This window comes from Bubalus kerabau, chromosome 12 (assembly GCF_029407905.1).
Source record: "Bubalus kerabau isolate K-KA32 ecotype Philippines breed swamp buffalo chromosome 12, PCC_UOA_SB_1v2, whole genome shotgun sequence".
NCBI classification, from domain to species: Eukaryota; Metazoa; Chordata; class Mammalia; order Artiodactyla; family Bovidae; genus Bubalus; species Bubalus kerabau.
Genome location: NC_073635.1, coordinates 70030439 through 70045853, shown reverse-complemented (window position 1 = coordinate 70045853; position 15415 = coordinate 70030439). Strand labels below are relative to the sequence as shown.

At 42.9% G+C, this 15415-nt stretch overlaps 1 protein-coding gene across 7 annotated transcripts in view; it reads left to right on the top strand.

The window, feature by feature from the left end:
* LOC129624632 (ATP-binding cassette sub-family C member 4) overlaps nucleotides 1-15415 on the top strand; it is a 187117-nt gene that overhangs the window by 62588 nt on the left and 109114 nt on the right. For all 7 annotated transcript variants that reach the window (XR_008701080.1, XM_055542787.1, XM_055542782.1 and 4 more), the window contains 5 exons: nucleotides 3152-3241; nucleotides 4270-4433; nucleotides 5452-5577; nucleotides 6964-7213; nucleotides 12122-12223. Coding sequence is in view for 6 of the 7 variants with exons in the window: in XM_055542787.1 (XP_055398762.1) it covers nucleotides 3152-3241; nucleotides 4270-4433; nucleotides 5452-5577; nucleotides 6964-7213; nucleotides 12122-12223 (732 nt within the window). In the remaining variant the exon portion in view is untranslated. The remainder of the gene's footprint in view (nucleotides 1-3151; nucleotides 3242-4269; nucleotides 4434-5451; nucleotides 5578-6963; nucleotides 7214-12121; nucleotides 12224-15415) is intronic.

The following is a 15415-nucleotide window of genomic DNA, read 5'->3' as shown; positions in this document are numbered from 1 at the left end:
CAAAATTTATGTTTTGGCCTAGATTATCAGTTCAGTTCAGTCACTCAGTCATGTCCGACTCTCTGCAACCCCATGAACCTCAGCACACCAGGCCTCCCTATCCATCACCAACTCCCGGAGTTCACCCAAACCCATGTCTGTTGAGTTGGTGATGCCATCCAACCATCTCATCCTCTGTTGTCCACTTCTCCCACCTTCACTGTTTCCCAGCATCAGGGTCTTGTCAGCTCTTTGCATTAGGTGGCCAAAATATAGGAGTTTCAGCTTAAACATCAGTCCTACCAATGAACACCCAGGACTGATCTCCTTTAGGATGGACCGGTTGGATCTCCTTGCAATCCAAGGGACTCTCAAGAGTCTTCTCCAACACCACAGTTCAAAAGCATCAATTCTTCGGCGCTCAGCCTTCTTCACAGTCCAACTCTCACATCCATACATGACCACAGGAAAAACCATAGCCTTGACTAGACGGACCTTTGTTGGCAAAGTAATGTCTCTGCTTTTGAATATGCTATCTAGGTTGGTCATAACTTTCCTTCCAAGGACTAAGCGTCTTTTAATTTCATGGCTGCAATCACAATCTGCAGTGATTCTGGACTCCAGAAAGATAAAGTCAGCCACTGTTTCCACTGTTTCCCCATCTATTTGCCATGAAGGGATGGGACCGGATGCCATGATTTTAGTTTTCTGAATGTTTTCAGAAAAGCCAACTTTTTCACTCTCCTCTTTCACTTTCATCATAGAGTTCTCTTAATTGTCCCATATGTAATTTCTCTACTCCCTACCCTCCACCTCCCCATAAATGGATTCCTGCTTCGATGGAATGAATACTCCATAATTCGTAGTATTGTTCTTAATGGCCATGCAGATTCTAGCATAATCAGTAATTAGATATTTAGATTGCTTTCTAATTTTTAGTAATTTGACATTTAGATCGTTTCCAGATTTATATATTAACAAATAGCAGTGCAAATGAACCTGATTAAAGCCAAACCTTTCGAGACATCCTTAATTTCTCAGGGTGTGTGCATTGGAAAGCTTTTGATATGCTAGGTTTCCTTCCAGAGTTAACTGCTTATATTCTCCTTGATGATATGAGATGTTCCTACACCGCTGCCAAACTTAGATGTCATATTTTGAGTATATTTGATTATTAGCAAATTTTCATTAATGTTCTGTGTTTCTTTTGTAGTGAATTTCCTGTACATGTTCTTTGTCCCTTAAAAAAATTGGTAGGCTTTTATAATTGTTAATCAATATTTAGACGTCCTTGATTTATTAAAAGTTAATAATTTATTAATTAACTTAACTAATTTAGGGTCTGACTTATAGAGCAGATTTGATCCAGTTTATTTTCCTTTTATTGTTCTCATGGTAGAACTATTGCTTCCACAAGGAAAACAAATTTAACCAAACATTGATAATATCCCATTGTAATATGCTAAGTAAATATAGAACTAAAATAATAGCATTAATTTGTATGTTGTTTTCTCTAAACTGGATGTGAACTGTTTTTACTATAACCTATAGACGCGAGTTTGATCCCTGGGTTCGATCCCTGGGTCGGAAAGACCCCTGGAGAAGGGAATGGCAACCCTCTTCAGTATTCTTGCCTGGAGAATTCCTTGGAAAGAGGAGCCTGACAGGCTACAGTCCATAGGGTTGCAAAGAGTCAGACACGATTGATGCAACTGAGCACACATGAACACACTTTATTGGAACTGAAGATTAATTTTTTATAATTAATGGGCAGCAGTGTGTGGACCAAAGAAAAAACAACAGTACCTAGAAGTTGAGAATTATGTTTTATTTGGTGGGCCTGGAAAATCTCATGGACAGACGTTGTAAAGAGTCGGGCACAGCAGAGTAACTAAAAAACAGCAAGCCTTGGATTAGATGATAACTGGGTTTTGTTCTGATATGGAATACCTGTTAGATTGGTTCTGTTAGTCTGTCTGGGGCAGTTATTTCCATTTTGAACTTAGTCCAAGTACATGGTTCTTACTCTAGTGTGTAAGTCATGTCCTTCCTGACAGCTGAAGTGGATGTCTGAGCTGTTTATTAGGAAGATCTCTTTCTTTTTGGGTAGAATCTGCAGTCTCCTGGCACTGAGTGACCTCACCGAGGCCCCGTGGAGTCTGCCTCTGTTCACATACAGTGATGTTTGCGAAAAGTCCTTTGGGAAATCCCCACAAGATGTTCTGGGCTTAACCTCTGCTCTTCCTGCCCAAATTACAGCCATTTCTGCAATTTACAACATCCATTTCTTCTTCTTCAGTTCAGTGACACTTTAACTCTGCTTGGGCACAATCTACCCCCAGGTAGAAAACAGGCCAGCCACAGGGCACACTTCTTCCCGGGGGGTCACAGTCCTGCAGTGCTCATCTTTCACGGCCTGAAAACAGGTGCTTTGTATATTTTGTCCAACTTCATAGTTTTGCAGTGGAGGGCAAGTCCAGTACCCATTATTCTTTCATGGTTGGAAGCATAAATCTGGGCAGATTTGCTTGTAAGTCATGTCTTCCTCATTAATAATACTGTTGCATCATGTTCTGTTTTTTTTTATCCTGTGTAGCATCTGAGTGATTCTCTTGTGACCGATTCTTGATTTCTGTGTTGGCTGCCGTGTTATAATTGCTTCATGTTAACTTTTGTTCCAAAACCAGCCTTTTGGTCCATCAGTTCCAATTAGGTGGATTTTTTTTTCCCCCCTTTGATGATCAGTTTAAAGTCAGAGTTGGTGTGCAGTTCTGCCTTCTTTTAGTTGTTAAAATTAGGGATCAATTATCTACTTCTTCAAAATACATGTTTTCTGCATGAAAATTACCATTTATTTGTATGTAAAATTGACTTTAAAAGGTAAATAGGAACCTTTTAATATATCTGTTTATATTTTGCCCATGTCCAAATTCATCCAAACAAAAACAAGACAGGGTTGGGGACTTTGCTGTTTGCTGTCCTTGTGGACATGGCTGTCACCACATTGAGGAGCTGAAGGACAAACGTGGGTCCCTAGAGCCCCGCTGTCAGGGGTCACACTCCTTAACCTGACATAGCTCAAGACCCCATCAAAATGTGCTCTGTTGTGTTATGTTCCAAGAGTGACTTGGTATCACCACAAAAATCCAATTCTGTCTCTCTTTCATTTCAGGCCCTTCGCTTGAGTAACTCGGCCATGGGAAAGACCACCACAGGCCAGATAGTCAACCTGTTGTCCAACGATGTGAACAAGTTTGATCAGGTAAGCTGCCCAAGGGATCCTCTTCCATTTTCCATCCTTCTCACTGCGTTCAGCTTATTGGGATGCCAGGTTCTAGGGTCAGCCAGGGTTTTCTTCTGTGTGCAACTTAGATGTAATCATGTGTATTGCCCTGTAGATGATAATTTTGTTTTTCTGACGTTGTGTACAACATGCTTCAGTAATAGATAGGCAGCAGAGATCTTGCCCAGCTTGGTTAGTGTCCCCCTTGGTTAGGGGTCCTTCTGGCGTGGCCCTTCTTGGCACGGCCCTTCTTGGCACATGATGTCAGTTTGCTGCCTGAACTGTCTTCCTCCTTTTGAGGTGATGAAGGCTTGGTGGGCAGGGGTTGTTCTTTCCCCTGTGCCCTGTTCAGTGCCTGCTGCATAGGGAGCCTATGAGGAATAATGCCAACTGGGTGGTCCCTAGCCAGAAGCAACCTCCTCTATACTGTCCCATTACAATCTTTTTTTACACTTTATGAATAGATCACATTACCCAGGGCATTATAGCTTCTAGTCAAATCTATATTGCATTAGACACCTCTCTTTTAGTTATTCATTCATCAAACATGAACAGAGGCCCCTACTCAGTTTCAGGGATGCATAGGATTTAGTTTTGCCCTGGAGAAGCCACAACCTGTTAGGGAGGTACATACACAAATAATTACTGGAGGGTGTGGGGACTTTCCTGGGGTGCCGGGAAGCTGGAGGGGACACAAGGACTGAATTCTGAAGTGGACAGAGTTTGGAGAAACTCGAGCTCACCTCTTGGGTGTACAAAATTGAAATCTTCCCGTGGCTGCTGGTCAACTTCTCCCTGGACATTTCCTTTTGCTGACCTTGTGCTGCCCTGGAACAGCATCATCTCAGTCAGATGCTTAGATTTCTGCTTTAGCAGGTGTAAAACCCACTGATCATTTCTGTTTAGGTTCCCATCTGTTCTTTGACAGGAGATTGTTTTAAATTGTGTCCTTATAGGTTTTGTTTTTGTATAGTCCTAAGAAGGCTTTTTTTTTTTTTTCTTTTAAGGTAACGATATTCTTGCACTTTCTGTGGGCAGGGCCACTGCAGGCTATCGTAGTGACCGCCCTGCTCTGGATGGAAATAGGAATATCGTGTCTTGCTGGGATGGCGGTTCTCATTATTCTTCTGCCTTTGCAAAGCTGCATCGGGAAGTTGTTTTCGTCACTTCGGTAAGACAAACACTGGTTTAAAAAATTGCTAATGTGTAATTGATTAACATCTACCATCTGCTTGAAGTCATTTGCTGGCTCCTCCAGGCACCATACCTGAATAAGTAGAGTGTCCTTAAGCAGAATGTACCTTAAATGATGTTATTTAAGCTTTATTAAATAGTAATAACCTTAGAGGCCCAGTTCCAGATGCATACATTTTTGTTATGCTTGTGTTAGAGCCATTTTCAGGTGTGTATGTGTCTGTATCTTGTTTTTAATATGTTATAAGCACCCAAAGAGCAAGATCAGTCTTAAATATGACTTTGTAAAGTACCACGGTCCCTGGAGCGTTTATGATAGAAAAGAGACAGGTGATGAAGGACCTAATGGTGATAAATTAGAGCTGAAACAGGTCCCAGAGGGTTGGAAGTGGGTCATTGTCCAGTTTGTCAGGTGATGGAGATCTTGTGCTATTTGAAGCACGTTTAAGTTTTTTTGTGTGTGTATACTTTTTCATGTTGTGTTTTTCTGTCCTTGGAATTTCATTTCCTACCTTTGCTGTGGAAAGCTGTTCCTTATCCTTCAAGGCTCTGTTCTATTGCTACCAGGTCTCTGAAGCGTTTCTTGCTCTCCTTTCCCAGTGCCATTAACGACCCCATCTTTTCTGCTCCCCAGCACTTTACTCCTATTTTATTACATCACCGACACTGTCTTCCTGTTCGATTTGGGTGTCTTTCTGACTTCTCTACCCAACCAGGACCTCCTTGGGCAGGTGGTTTGTATCTGACTCATTTCAGGTCTTCCTTAGCCAATTCTGTAAGTTTTCCAGGTTACTTCTTGAAGTGGGCTGAATGGTTGACTCCCTAATTGAGGTCTTCCTCCGTTTGTACTTTGAGTAGGACCTGCCTGTGTTGTCGGCTTAGGAGAGCTGTAGGGAATCATTTGATCCCTGGTGCTTGGCTGTGCCCCTGCTGCTGTCGGTAAGGAAATTCTTGCTGTGGTCACTAAGGCTCATCTCTCACGTCTGTCCCCTTAGGAGTAAGACCGCAGCCTTCACAGACACCAGGATCAGAACAATGAATGAAGTTATAACAGGCATCAGAATAATAAAAATGTATGCTTGGGAAAAGTCTTTTGCAGACCTTATCACCAATTTGAGAAGGTAAGTTTTTGTACACACATGTATTTTCTGGTTGATTTCATATTTACTGAGTGGTTTAGAAGTCTTATCAAGTTTTCAGATTAAGGTGAACTTAAATACTCCTTAGTTCACCCTTTATACATGTGGACATGTGGCTGCTGCGGCTGCTGCTAAGTTGTGTCCGACTCTTTGTGACCCCATAGACAGCAGCCCACCAGGCTCCCCCGTCCCTGGGATTCTCCAGGCAAGAACACTGGAGTGGGTTGCCGTTTCCTCCTCCAGTGCGTGAAAGTGAAAAGTAAAAGTCAAGTCTCTCAGTCGTGTCCGACTCTTAGCGACCCCATGGACTGCAGCCTCAGGCTCCTCCATCCATGGGATGTTCCAGGCAAGAGTGGGTCGCCAGTGCCTTCTCCATACACGTGGCAGGAAGGTTAAATAGAATAGGAGAGACGTCCTTTGAGTAAAGGAATAGATATATATGCTTCTTATACAGAAATTAAATAACAAGTGTTTCTTAATACCATACATCCCAAATGAGCAATGATTTAAGATGTTAGCATTCAAAATGATATTTAAACTGAAACTATAACTTATATAGCACAAATGGGGAGATTATAGAGGTTGAGTGTACATGTATCAGGCCAGACTTTATGAATCAGTATTATTCCAAACAGAGCCATAAAAATATTTTTTTATGCTTTGCTTTATGTTTATAGAATTTTTTTTTCTGTCTTTCATTTAAATATCTGATGAGTGTTTGTACTCCAGCACTGGGTGGTTAGAATTCTCTGGCTGCTCCCGTCACCTCTCACTTTGCACCTTTGTGAGCGCCCCTCCCTCTGCTGGGCGTACACTCCCATCTTCCTTCTTCTCTGGCCTCCGCCAGCCCTGACTGACCCCAGCTCATCTTCTCAAGTTCCTCGTCCCTGTGACCTGCCCTGACGCCACTGCTCCGAGTTAACATGCCTTTGCTCTTTGTTTCTCTGCTCCCTGCTTGTATCTCTTGTCTTGGTGTCTCTCAGTTTTGGGGTTGCTTATTCTCTTTCCTCTGATTTCATGAGCTCCTAGCGGGGACGGGCTCTGTCTTTTTGTCATCAGTGAAGAACTCTGCCCAGGACTTGTTACAAATGCTGGTTGAATGAAAGTTCAAACCTTGTCTAATTGACCCAAAATAGTGTGATACCAAGACTCCATTTAGTTGGAAGAGTGAAGTTGGTGATGAAGTGTGTGGTCCTTATCTCGGCACAGAGCCCCTGGGTATGCAGTGTCTCCAGGACGTGAGGGATGGATTATCTTAATCTGTGTCCACTCTCTAGAAAGGGACCACTCACACAGGGCACTGAATGCATGTCTTGGATGTGGATGCTTCTTTTAAAACCTATTTCCTATGCTTTTTTTTTTTTCCAGGAAGGAAATTTCCAAGATTCTGAGAAGTTCCTACCTTAGAGGAATGAATTTGGCATCATTTTTTGTTGCGAGCAAAATCATCGTTTTCGTTACCTTCACCACCTACGTGCTCCTTGGCAACGTGATCACAGCCAGCCGTGTGTTTGTGGCCATGTCGCTCTATGGGGCTGTGCGGTTGACAGTCACCCTCTTCTTCCCTTCGGCCGTCGAGAAGGTGTCAGAGGCATTCGTCAGCATCCGAAGAATCAAGGTTTGCTGACACATAAATTTATTATGTTGTAGGTGGATTTTGTGTCTTTTTTTTTTTTTTTTTTTTGCCTCTTTTTATTTGGTGTCAATGTGTTCCAGTTAGCTGAGGTTTAGTTTTCTTAGTGCCAAGGCTGGCAGTCATTCCAAAATGTCTCAGTACTTCCCTGCCTTCTGATATAGCTGCTGCTGCCGCTAAGTCACTTCAGTCGTGTCTGACTCTGTGCGACCCCACAGACAGCAGCCCATGAGGCTCCTCTGTCCCTGGGATTCTCCAAGCAGGAATACTGGAGTGGGTTGCCATTTCCTTTTCCAGAGCATGCATGCATGCTAAGTCGCTTCAGTCGTGTCTGCCTCTGTGCAACCCCATGGACAGCAGCCCACCAGAATCCTCTGTCCACGGAATTCTCCAGGCAAGAATACTGGAGTGGGTTGCCATTTAGAGTGCATTGTAAATATCATATGATCCCTGCTCACTTATAGCTGGTAGTATGAGTTGCAGGGGTGCAGGCTCTTGATGACTGCAGGATGATTAAGTTGTTTGAAAGTAGGAAAAGCAAAGAGATTGCATCTCCAGTGCTGCCTTGAATGACTACGTAGTGACTGTGCTCAGTCCTGGTGAGAATAGGATACCTCTCTGGTCCGGGAGGGGAGGAACTTACTGAGAAGTCCCTGCTCCTTGCGCAGGAAGAGTGGCCTCAGATTCACTTAGTTCTTTGTATCTAAATAGATTGTTTCCTCCATAGATGTTTCACTTGATTTCTGAGCTTCCCCTTTTGATTTGCTTCTTTGTCTCTGCCCTTTTTCTGTTACTGCTTAATCCTCACTAGCTGCCCTCTTCCTTTCGAACTTGTGATGTCAACATACCCACAGTCTGTCCTGCTCTCTTTTTAAAAAGTGTCTTTAAATTGCCAGAGATAAATAATTTCCATCACCAAGATAACACCCTGTAGATATTTAAAGATTTGTGTTTTTATGAATCAGTCAAAAATGAAGATGAATTGGCTCTGTGAGGTGGCCTGGGCATGAACTTAAGTGTTTGGACTTTATAAAACATCTAATTTGTTTTGTTCCCATGTCTCCACAGTGACGGTTGGCCAATAATAGATCTCTAGTGAAATTAGCTTTGGCTGTGGTTTTGATTTTATTTTTTGGTCTTGCCATAAAATCTGAGATATTTTATGAAGTTTCCGTAGTATAAAAAAACCATTGCACCTAAAACAAATCAGTCATATGAGGTCAGTTCGGGTCCCCTGAGTTTATCTTTCTCTCTGATGGGGCTTCTAACAACACTGTTAAGGAATGGTCCATGCAGTTGAATAAAATTTCTTTCTGCTTTCACATCTTGAAGCAGAACATTTAGGAATGGATTTGGACCATAGTAATGTTCTCAGAGACACGGTGACCTGTCCAGATGGAAGCTTCACATGTGTGTTGTGTTGCTGTGGTTTTGTTATTGCTGCTGCCAGGGCTCCCTGTGTGGTCCAGGATCTCTGAAACACATCATCTAATTTTATCTCAACAGCAATTGAATGAGCTAAACATTAGTGTCCCTACTTTACAGATAAGGAAACAAGTTCCTGTGTAACAGGTGAAATAGCTCACCCATCCTCACGCAGCTTTCAAATGACAGAAGGAGGATTCTGCCCAAAGCCTGATTTTTTTTTTTTTTTTTAAACCACTGTTAACAGTACCTTGTTCATACCTTCTGGCATGTGGAATGGTGGAATCTCTTGGCTCACTCTCTTTGGCCCCCTGGGTCACCTTCTCCTCTGTCCTTGATTTAAGTAAATGCTGCTGAACCTCCAGCAGCCCCGTGACCCTCTCCCAGCACTTTAGTTCACCCGGATCTAGGGCTTCATCTATATGCACGGCCAGCCCCGCACTGCCCAGCATCATGTCTGGCAGAGTGATGCTGACTCCCTGGGTATGTTCAAAGTCCCGGGCTGCTTTGAGTTTTAGGGCTTGCAAGTCACCTGGAAGGAGAAGAACAAGAACTTGGTTCCTTCTCTTCCTTGTCTCTCACTTGGATGTGTTCATGCCCAATTAGAAGATCAAAAGGGCAGCAGGAGTGGAAGAAAAGGTCAGCTGAGTTTACTGACCCAAGTGGTCAGAGCTGGGCAGGGTTTGATCACAGGTGGGCTGGAGGCGTGGTGGCCATGTAGAGTTTAGAACAAGATGTGGTATTGAGTCCTGCTGCCCCAGTGCCTCCTGCAGGCTGGGACTCAGTAGACTGGGTGGTCATCTCCCGGGATTTCCACTCAGGTCATGTCTGGGAGCCCTAGGAAGGAAACCCACCACGCCTGCGCACCTTGGAGCGGGTGCAGTGGTGCCTTTATTTTTCTCTTAGTAATAAAAGGCATTGTGCTACTGCAATAGGATTATAAATATCTTGTCTTAACTTAAAAGTACCAAAAGTCTTCAGTGTCTTTTACATCCAATGAAATGTGTCTCGGAGGTTAATATTATTCAGAAAGCTGTGTAGGTTTTCCCTTTCCAGCCACTGGGAAGTCAATCTTTTTGGCTGCAGTTCTGACGTTGATACTTTCCTGCATGACCTGTTCTGGGTCTGCACTTGATGGCTCTAATGGCCATTTAATTCCAGCTTTTTTATCAGCCTGAGCCCTGGGGAAAAAAATGCAGCCAGCAGTTTTGGCTCCTTTACAAGCTGGTCATGTGTTGGAATCTCATTTAACCTCTGGAAGATTATACTGTCTATCCCCACTCAGACCTATTATTTGTGGACAAATGCTCAATAAATTTAATTCTTCATTTAAGGCATAATTTTTCCTTTTTTTGAGTCAGTTTTATTTTTGAAAGTGATGAATTTCTAGTTGACTATACACACACTGAATATTGAGTTTTTTGGTAACACTCTTAAGCTAAAATTTTAATTTCTGCCTAGACTAGTTGGGTAATATACACGTACAACCTTTTGCTTGTTGCTGTGTGAACTCAGACTGTGTAAGGCTGTAGCCATGCAGTCAGTGAACAGTCAAATCCATGCAGCCACTACATGGTACAGTCTCTTCCTTTAGCTAATGCCCATGATGGGCTGACTTTGTGCAGGGCTCAGTCTTAGATGAAGTTGGACAGTGTAAGTGAATGAATGACATAGTGTCTCCTCTCTATATGATTTGCTATCCCTCCGGGGATTCACAGGTGGGGAGGATGGTGGCAGCCTCGAGGGTTCTGAGCTGGTTCCCAGGAGGATTAGCGTTTGAGATGGGCTGGAAGGATAGATGAGGTTAGTACTCAGGGTGTCTAGGCAGAGGCCACTTGGAGACTGTGGACTTAGGTGTTGGTGGGATATTGTGGGTATTTAAAGGTGGTGGACACGTTCAGTTGTGTAATGAGATCAAGAGGGAATGGTGTTGAAGTAGGGTCAGTGGTGGTGGGGAGGGCTGGGGAAAGAACCAGGAAAAGAAAAAAATATATATATATCAGTATTTGAAATAATTAATAGTGAGTGAGATGCTGAAATTATGTTGTTTCAAGAGGAATGGAGAATTGGCAGAGAGATAAGCTGTGTCAGAACAGGCGCGAGCTGGTACATGGCTGACGATGGGACAGGTGGTGTGGAGAGAGAACTCAGGTTGCGGTGGTTGAGAGTCTGCAGAGGAGTGCTCAGACCACCGTCCGTCCGTCCTTCCTCCTGCTGGACACGGGCTCAGGGCGGGGAGGAGTACCCGTGCCCTGTGTCCAGGTTCTTGGTGAGCCTGGATGGGAGGAGGAGGGAACAAGTGGATTGTGACTCCCACCAGCTGGTCTCTGGAGAGATGCAGGGATCTCTTCTTCCTTTTCCTGCACAGAAGCAGGTTTTTGTGTTGTTTTTACCAGTTGTTCTTTTGAAGTTGAAGGTGCAAACACATGTGTCGCTGTGTGGCATGATAGATGAGGATGTCGAGGACTTGAAGGCCGTGCATGATGTTTAGCAGAGAAGGTCCCTGCTCATGTGTTGTTCCGGTTCTCAAACGTCCTCACGTGTTGTGTCCGTTGCCACCTGTGTTGGTGGGGATTCGGTTTGCCTCTCGGTCCTAGAATTACCCGCCCTGCTTACAAGTTGCTTACAATTACCGAAGTTGCTTACAAGGATATTTTGTTTTTCTCTCATGCAAGAGTCCCTTTAAGTCGCTGTTTGGATTTCCTGGGGCTGCCATAAAAAGTACCCCAAACTTGGTAGCTTAAAGCCACAGAATTATGTTGTTTCACAGCCTTGGAGCCTAAAAGTCTGAAATCAAGGTGTCAGCAGAGTCAGGATCCCCCTGAATCCTTCAAGGGTAACTCATTTCCTCTCCTCTGTTGGCTTCAGAGTTTGCAGGCAAATCTTGGAGCTCCTTGACTTGTAACTGCCATCACTCCAGCCTCTGTCTCTATAATCACATGGTTATTTTCTGTCTCTGTGTCTATCTTCTTATAAGGACACCAGTCTTATTGGGTCCAGTGCCCACCCTATCCACTGTGAGATCACCTTAATTGATTACATCTGCAACAACTCTATTTCCAAATAAAGTTGTGTTTTGAAGTATTTGGGGTTAGGACCTTATTATATTTTTTGAGTGGGGTGTTACAATCCTCCCCAGAACACGTTCCATGTGTATATATATATATAATATACTTTATTGTATGTTATTATAATGTATATATATAATATACTTTATGTTATTATAATGTGCATATATGTGTATGTGTATATATATACACATATACTTCATTGTATGTTATAATAGTATATAATGTATATATTGTCTAGTTTGTTCTAGTGTAAACTACAGATTATGTACAGTTGGCATGCAGTATATAGGCTGCATAAAGTTTTTTTTATTGCAAATTCCAAGGAAGCAATTCTTTTTGTTTATTCATTGTTCCTACAGTTTAAATAATCTGATCTGTGTGTTTCCTTCTTTTGTAGAACTTCCTGTTACTTGATGAGATTACACAGCTCCACTCTCAACTGCCATCAGATGGTAAAATGATCGTGAATGTGCAAGATTTCACTGCGTTTTGGGATAAGGTAGCAAACCTTCTGTTATAAGATCTTGACTGCTGAAAGGTTTATTGGAGACTGTTAAGGTTTTATATATGGCATAAATGTGATTTATTCATTTACTGAAAGTATGTTATAAAAATTCTCGATGAGGAATAAGGTTTGCATGTGATGGAGATTCAGTGTAAAGTCAGCCTAAGACATTTGGCATGTTGCTCTCAAGAGAACTATTAACCCATTTGGAACTTAAAGTACCTATGTTTGTAATGGTAGAATTTGCAGCATTGGAGAGAAAATGCCTCAGTGTGATATGGGTTAACCAACAAATACACAACCAGTCATTAAAGACAGCAGGTTTTTGGGAATCAGTGTACATTTTTTGCCTTGATGTTGTCAGACCATCACTGCAGCCTAGTAAGACCACGCTTGTGTGCTCTGCCCTGTCTGACTCTTTGCAACCACATGGACTGTAGCCCTCCAGGCTCTTTTGTCCATGGGATTTCCTAGACAAGAATATTGGAGTGGGTTGCCATTTCCTACTCCAGAAGATCTTCCTGACTCAGAGTTTGAACCCTTGTCTCCTGCATTGCAGGCAGATTCTTTACTGCTGAGTTAGGCTTTTTGCTGTGAGTTAGGGTGGGGACTTCCCCATCGTAAGCTTCTCTATGGTTCTGGCGACTTTGTTGGCAGCCAGGGGCTGGGAGGAGACAGCAGGTGGGCATAGTGAGCACCAGTGATCGCCAGTTGAAGGGTTGCAGTGTGTGGACACTGACAGGGAGAACTGGAGGTTTTCCAGCACTTGGTTTATTTATGAAATAAAGGGCTTCCCTTGTGGCTCAGCTGGTAAAGAGTACGCCTGCAGTGAGAGAGACCTGGGTTCAGTCCCTGGGTTGGGAAGATCCCCAGGAGAAGGAAACGGCTACCCACTCCTGTATTCTGGCCTGGAGAATTCCATGGACTGTATAGTCCATGGGGTCGCAAAGAGTCCGACACGATTGAGCGACTTTCACTTTCACTTAAAAAAAAACAAAAAAAAACCAACAGAAAAACAATAGGGACCACTCTCAGACTTGTACATGCAGCGCCTCCCCCTTTACCAGGGACTGAAAGTTTCCCGTCTCCCTGGTTCCATGGTTCTCTGTGCACATCCTCCTGCACTGGTTTGGCAGATTCTTTACCAACTGAGCTATCAGGGAATTAATCAGAGTGCGGAATAGTAGGGTAAATAGAGCCCATGGTCCAGGAGAGGGAGTTCCATGAAGGGAATTACTTGTGCAGACAGTGGAAGAGCCTCTCTGCTGGTGGCATTGGGGACCACAGTTAAGTGTCTAGACCTTGGTAGACTCGTGTGTTTTCCTGCCTGTGACACCACGTATTGTGCCACTTGAGTGTGTGACACGACTTAGTGTGCCACTACTTCAGATTCAGTACCTGCCTCTCACCTACAAAACAGTAGTATATTTCCAAATAAATAATAATACACCCCTACAGCTTTTGCACATGGAAATTCAAACAAGGTGACTTTTCCAACCTGGTAGTTGCTCCTAGCTTAGTATTATAGATTTTCCCTCCTATTTTTGTATTTCTCATCATAATACCTTGAAACATTTATGGAAAGCAGAATTAAAATTCCATTATAAGGGCTACTATGTAAATGCTAACATTACCAAATTTATCTTGTTCCAAACTATGCAGCATTTTAAAGTGAACTCTTTTGCTCTTAGTCCAAAGAAGTTAATAGCATGTTCTGATACTTCTGTGCAATTTGCATTACAGTATATCACAGCCTTCTGGCCTTGCCTAGGGAAGGAACGTGTCCCTTTCTGGGGTCATTAGTAATTAGGGGCTGTCAGGTTAGGTCATAGGTGAGAGAGCCCTTGGGAGCAGGGAGAGACACAGACATTGGAGATTTAGAGAGAAGCTGAGTCTGAATGAAACCCCTGCTGGGCTGGGAGGCCGGAGGAAGACATGAGCTTTGTAACATGCTCCCCGCCATAACCAGCCGGGCAGGTGGGGGAATATCTCAGGATCCAGGTCTCATTCATGAAACCGGAGTGGGGCTCAGCTGAGGGTGCTTATTGACCCAGCCTCTCCTGAGCCAGGATAACCAAGAGGGGAGGGGACCCAGCAGCAGTGAGCAGTCCAGTGCTGCCCCCTTCTGGGCACAACAGAGCAGTGCCCTATCCTGAAGCCTGAACTGGGAGTGAATTCAGTGTCTCGCCCTGACAAACTGTGAGGGTTGGTGACAGGGAGCTGATGTTTGTAGGTGGCTCACTATTTTTAGTCTTAGCTGAGTGAAAAGTAGTAAAATAGAAGCCCTAAATGTTAGAGAAGAATAAAGAATTGGAGGGTGCTTTAAAAATGTTTTTTATGTATTAAGATCTAGCCTCTCACTGATAGCTTTGTAATTCCTATGAAACCTGGGGCTAGTATTTTAGTAATGAAAAGCCTCAAGCCCCAACGGGAAGGGAAGTCCATGATTTTTGCCCTGCCCAACTGAAGGGCTGCAACAGGAAGCTATGCTTGTGTATTTTGTCCACGGAATCACGAACCGTTGTGAGAGGAAAATAATGAAGTATTTCTGAGTGAAAAATAATTACGGAATCCAGGGGTCAATTAAAAAGAGAGGAGTGAAAAGACGTCTCTTTTAAAATCTAGGGATAGTTATTTTGATGATTATAAATAATTTTTTTTTTTTTTTTAGTAAGCGACTGTATCTATAATTGGTTCAGTTTTTTCCAGAGAAATTTTTCATTTAGAACATCGTTTATTAGTCTTTTTGGCATTTTACGTAATGACATTTAACTACTTTTAAAAAAATTAGCAGTTAAGAATACAGTAAAATAAAAAAAAAAGAATACAGTATATGTAATGACGCACATAACACCCTTAAGTTTGTTCATGAACATGACCTGTGATTGGCATGATGAATACTTTGTTCTCCTTTGTGTTGGATTGTTGACCATCACACGTAACTCCCTGGTTTGTTTTTGCTTTTACAGTAGAAGTACTTTATTCTCTCTGTTTAGCATGTAAGAGGTATAAAATTGAGGCATTATCAGTGACCCATGATGTTATACTTAATCCTCTCCTCTTTTTGGTTTTGTTTTGTTTTTGGTGTGAAACTACAGCTCTGGTTAAATTGGAGCCTTGACTATCATTTATGTGACTTTATTTACCAAGAGCAACTATATCATATCAAATTCTCTGCTGCTTGCT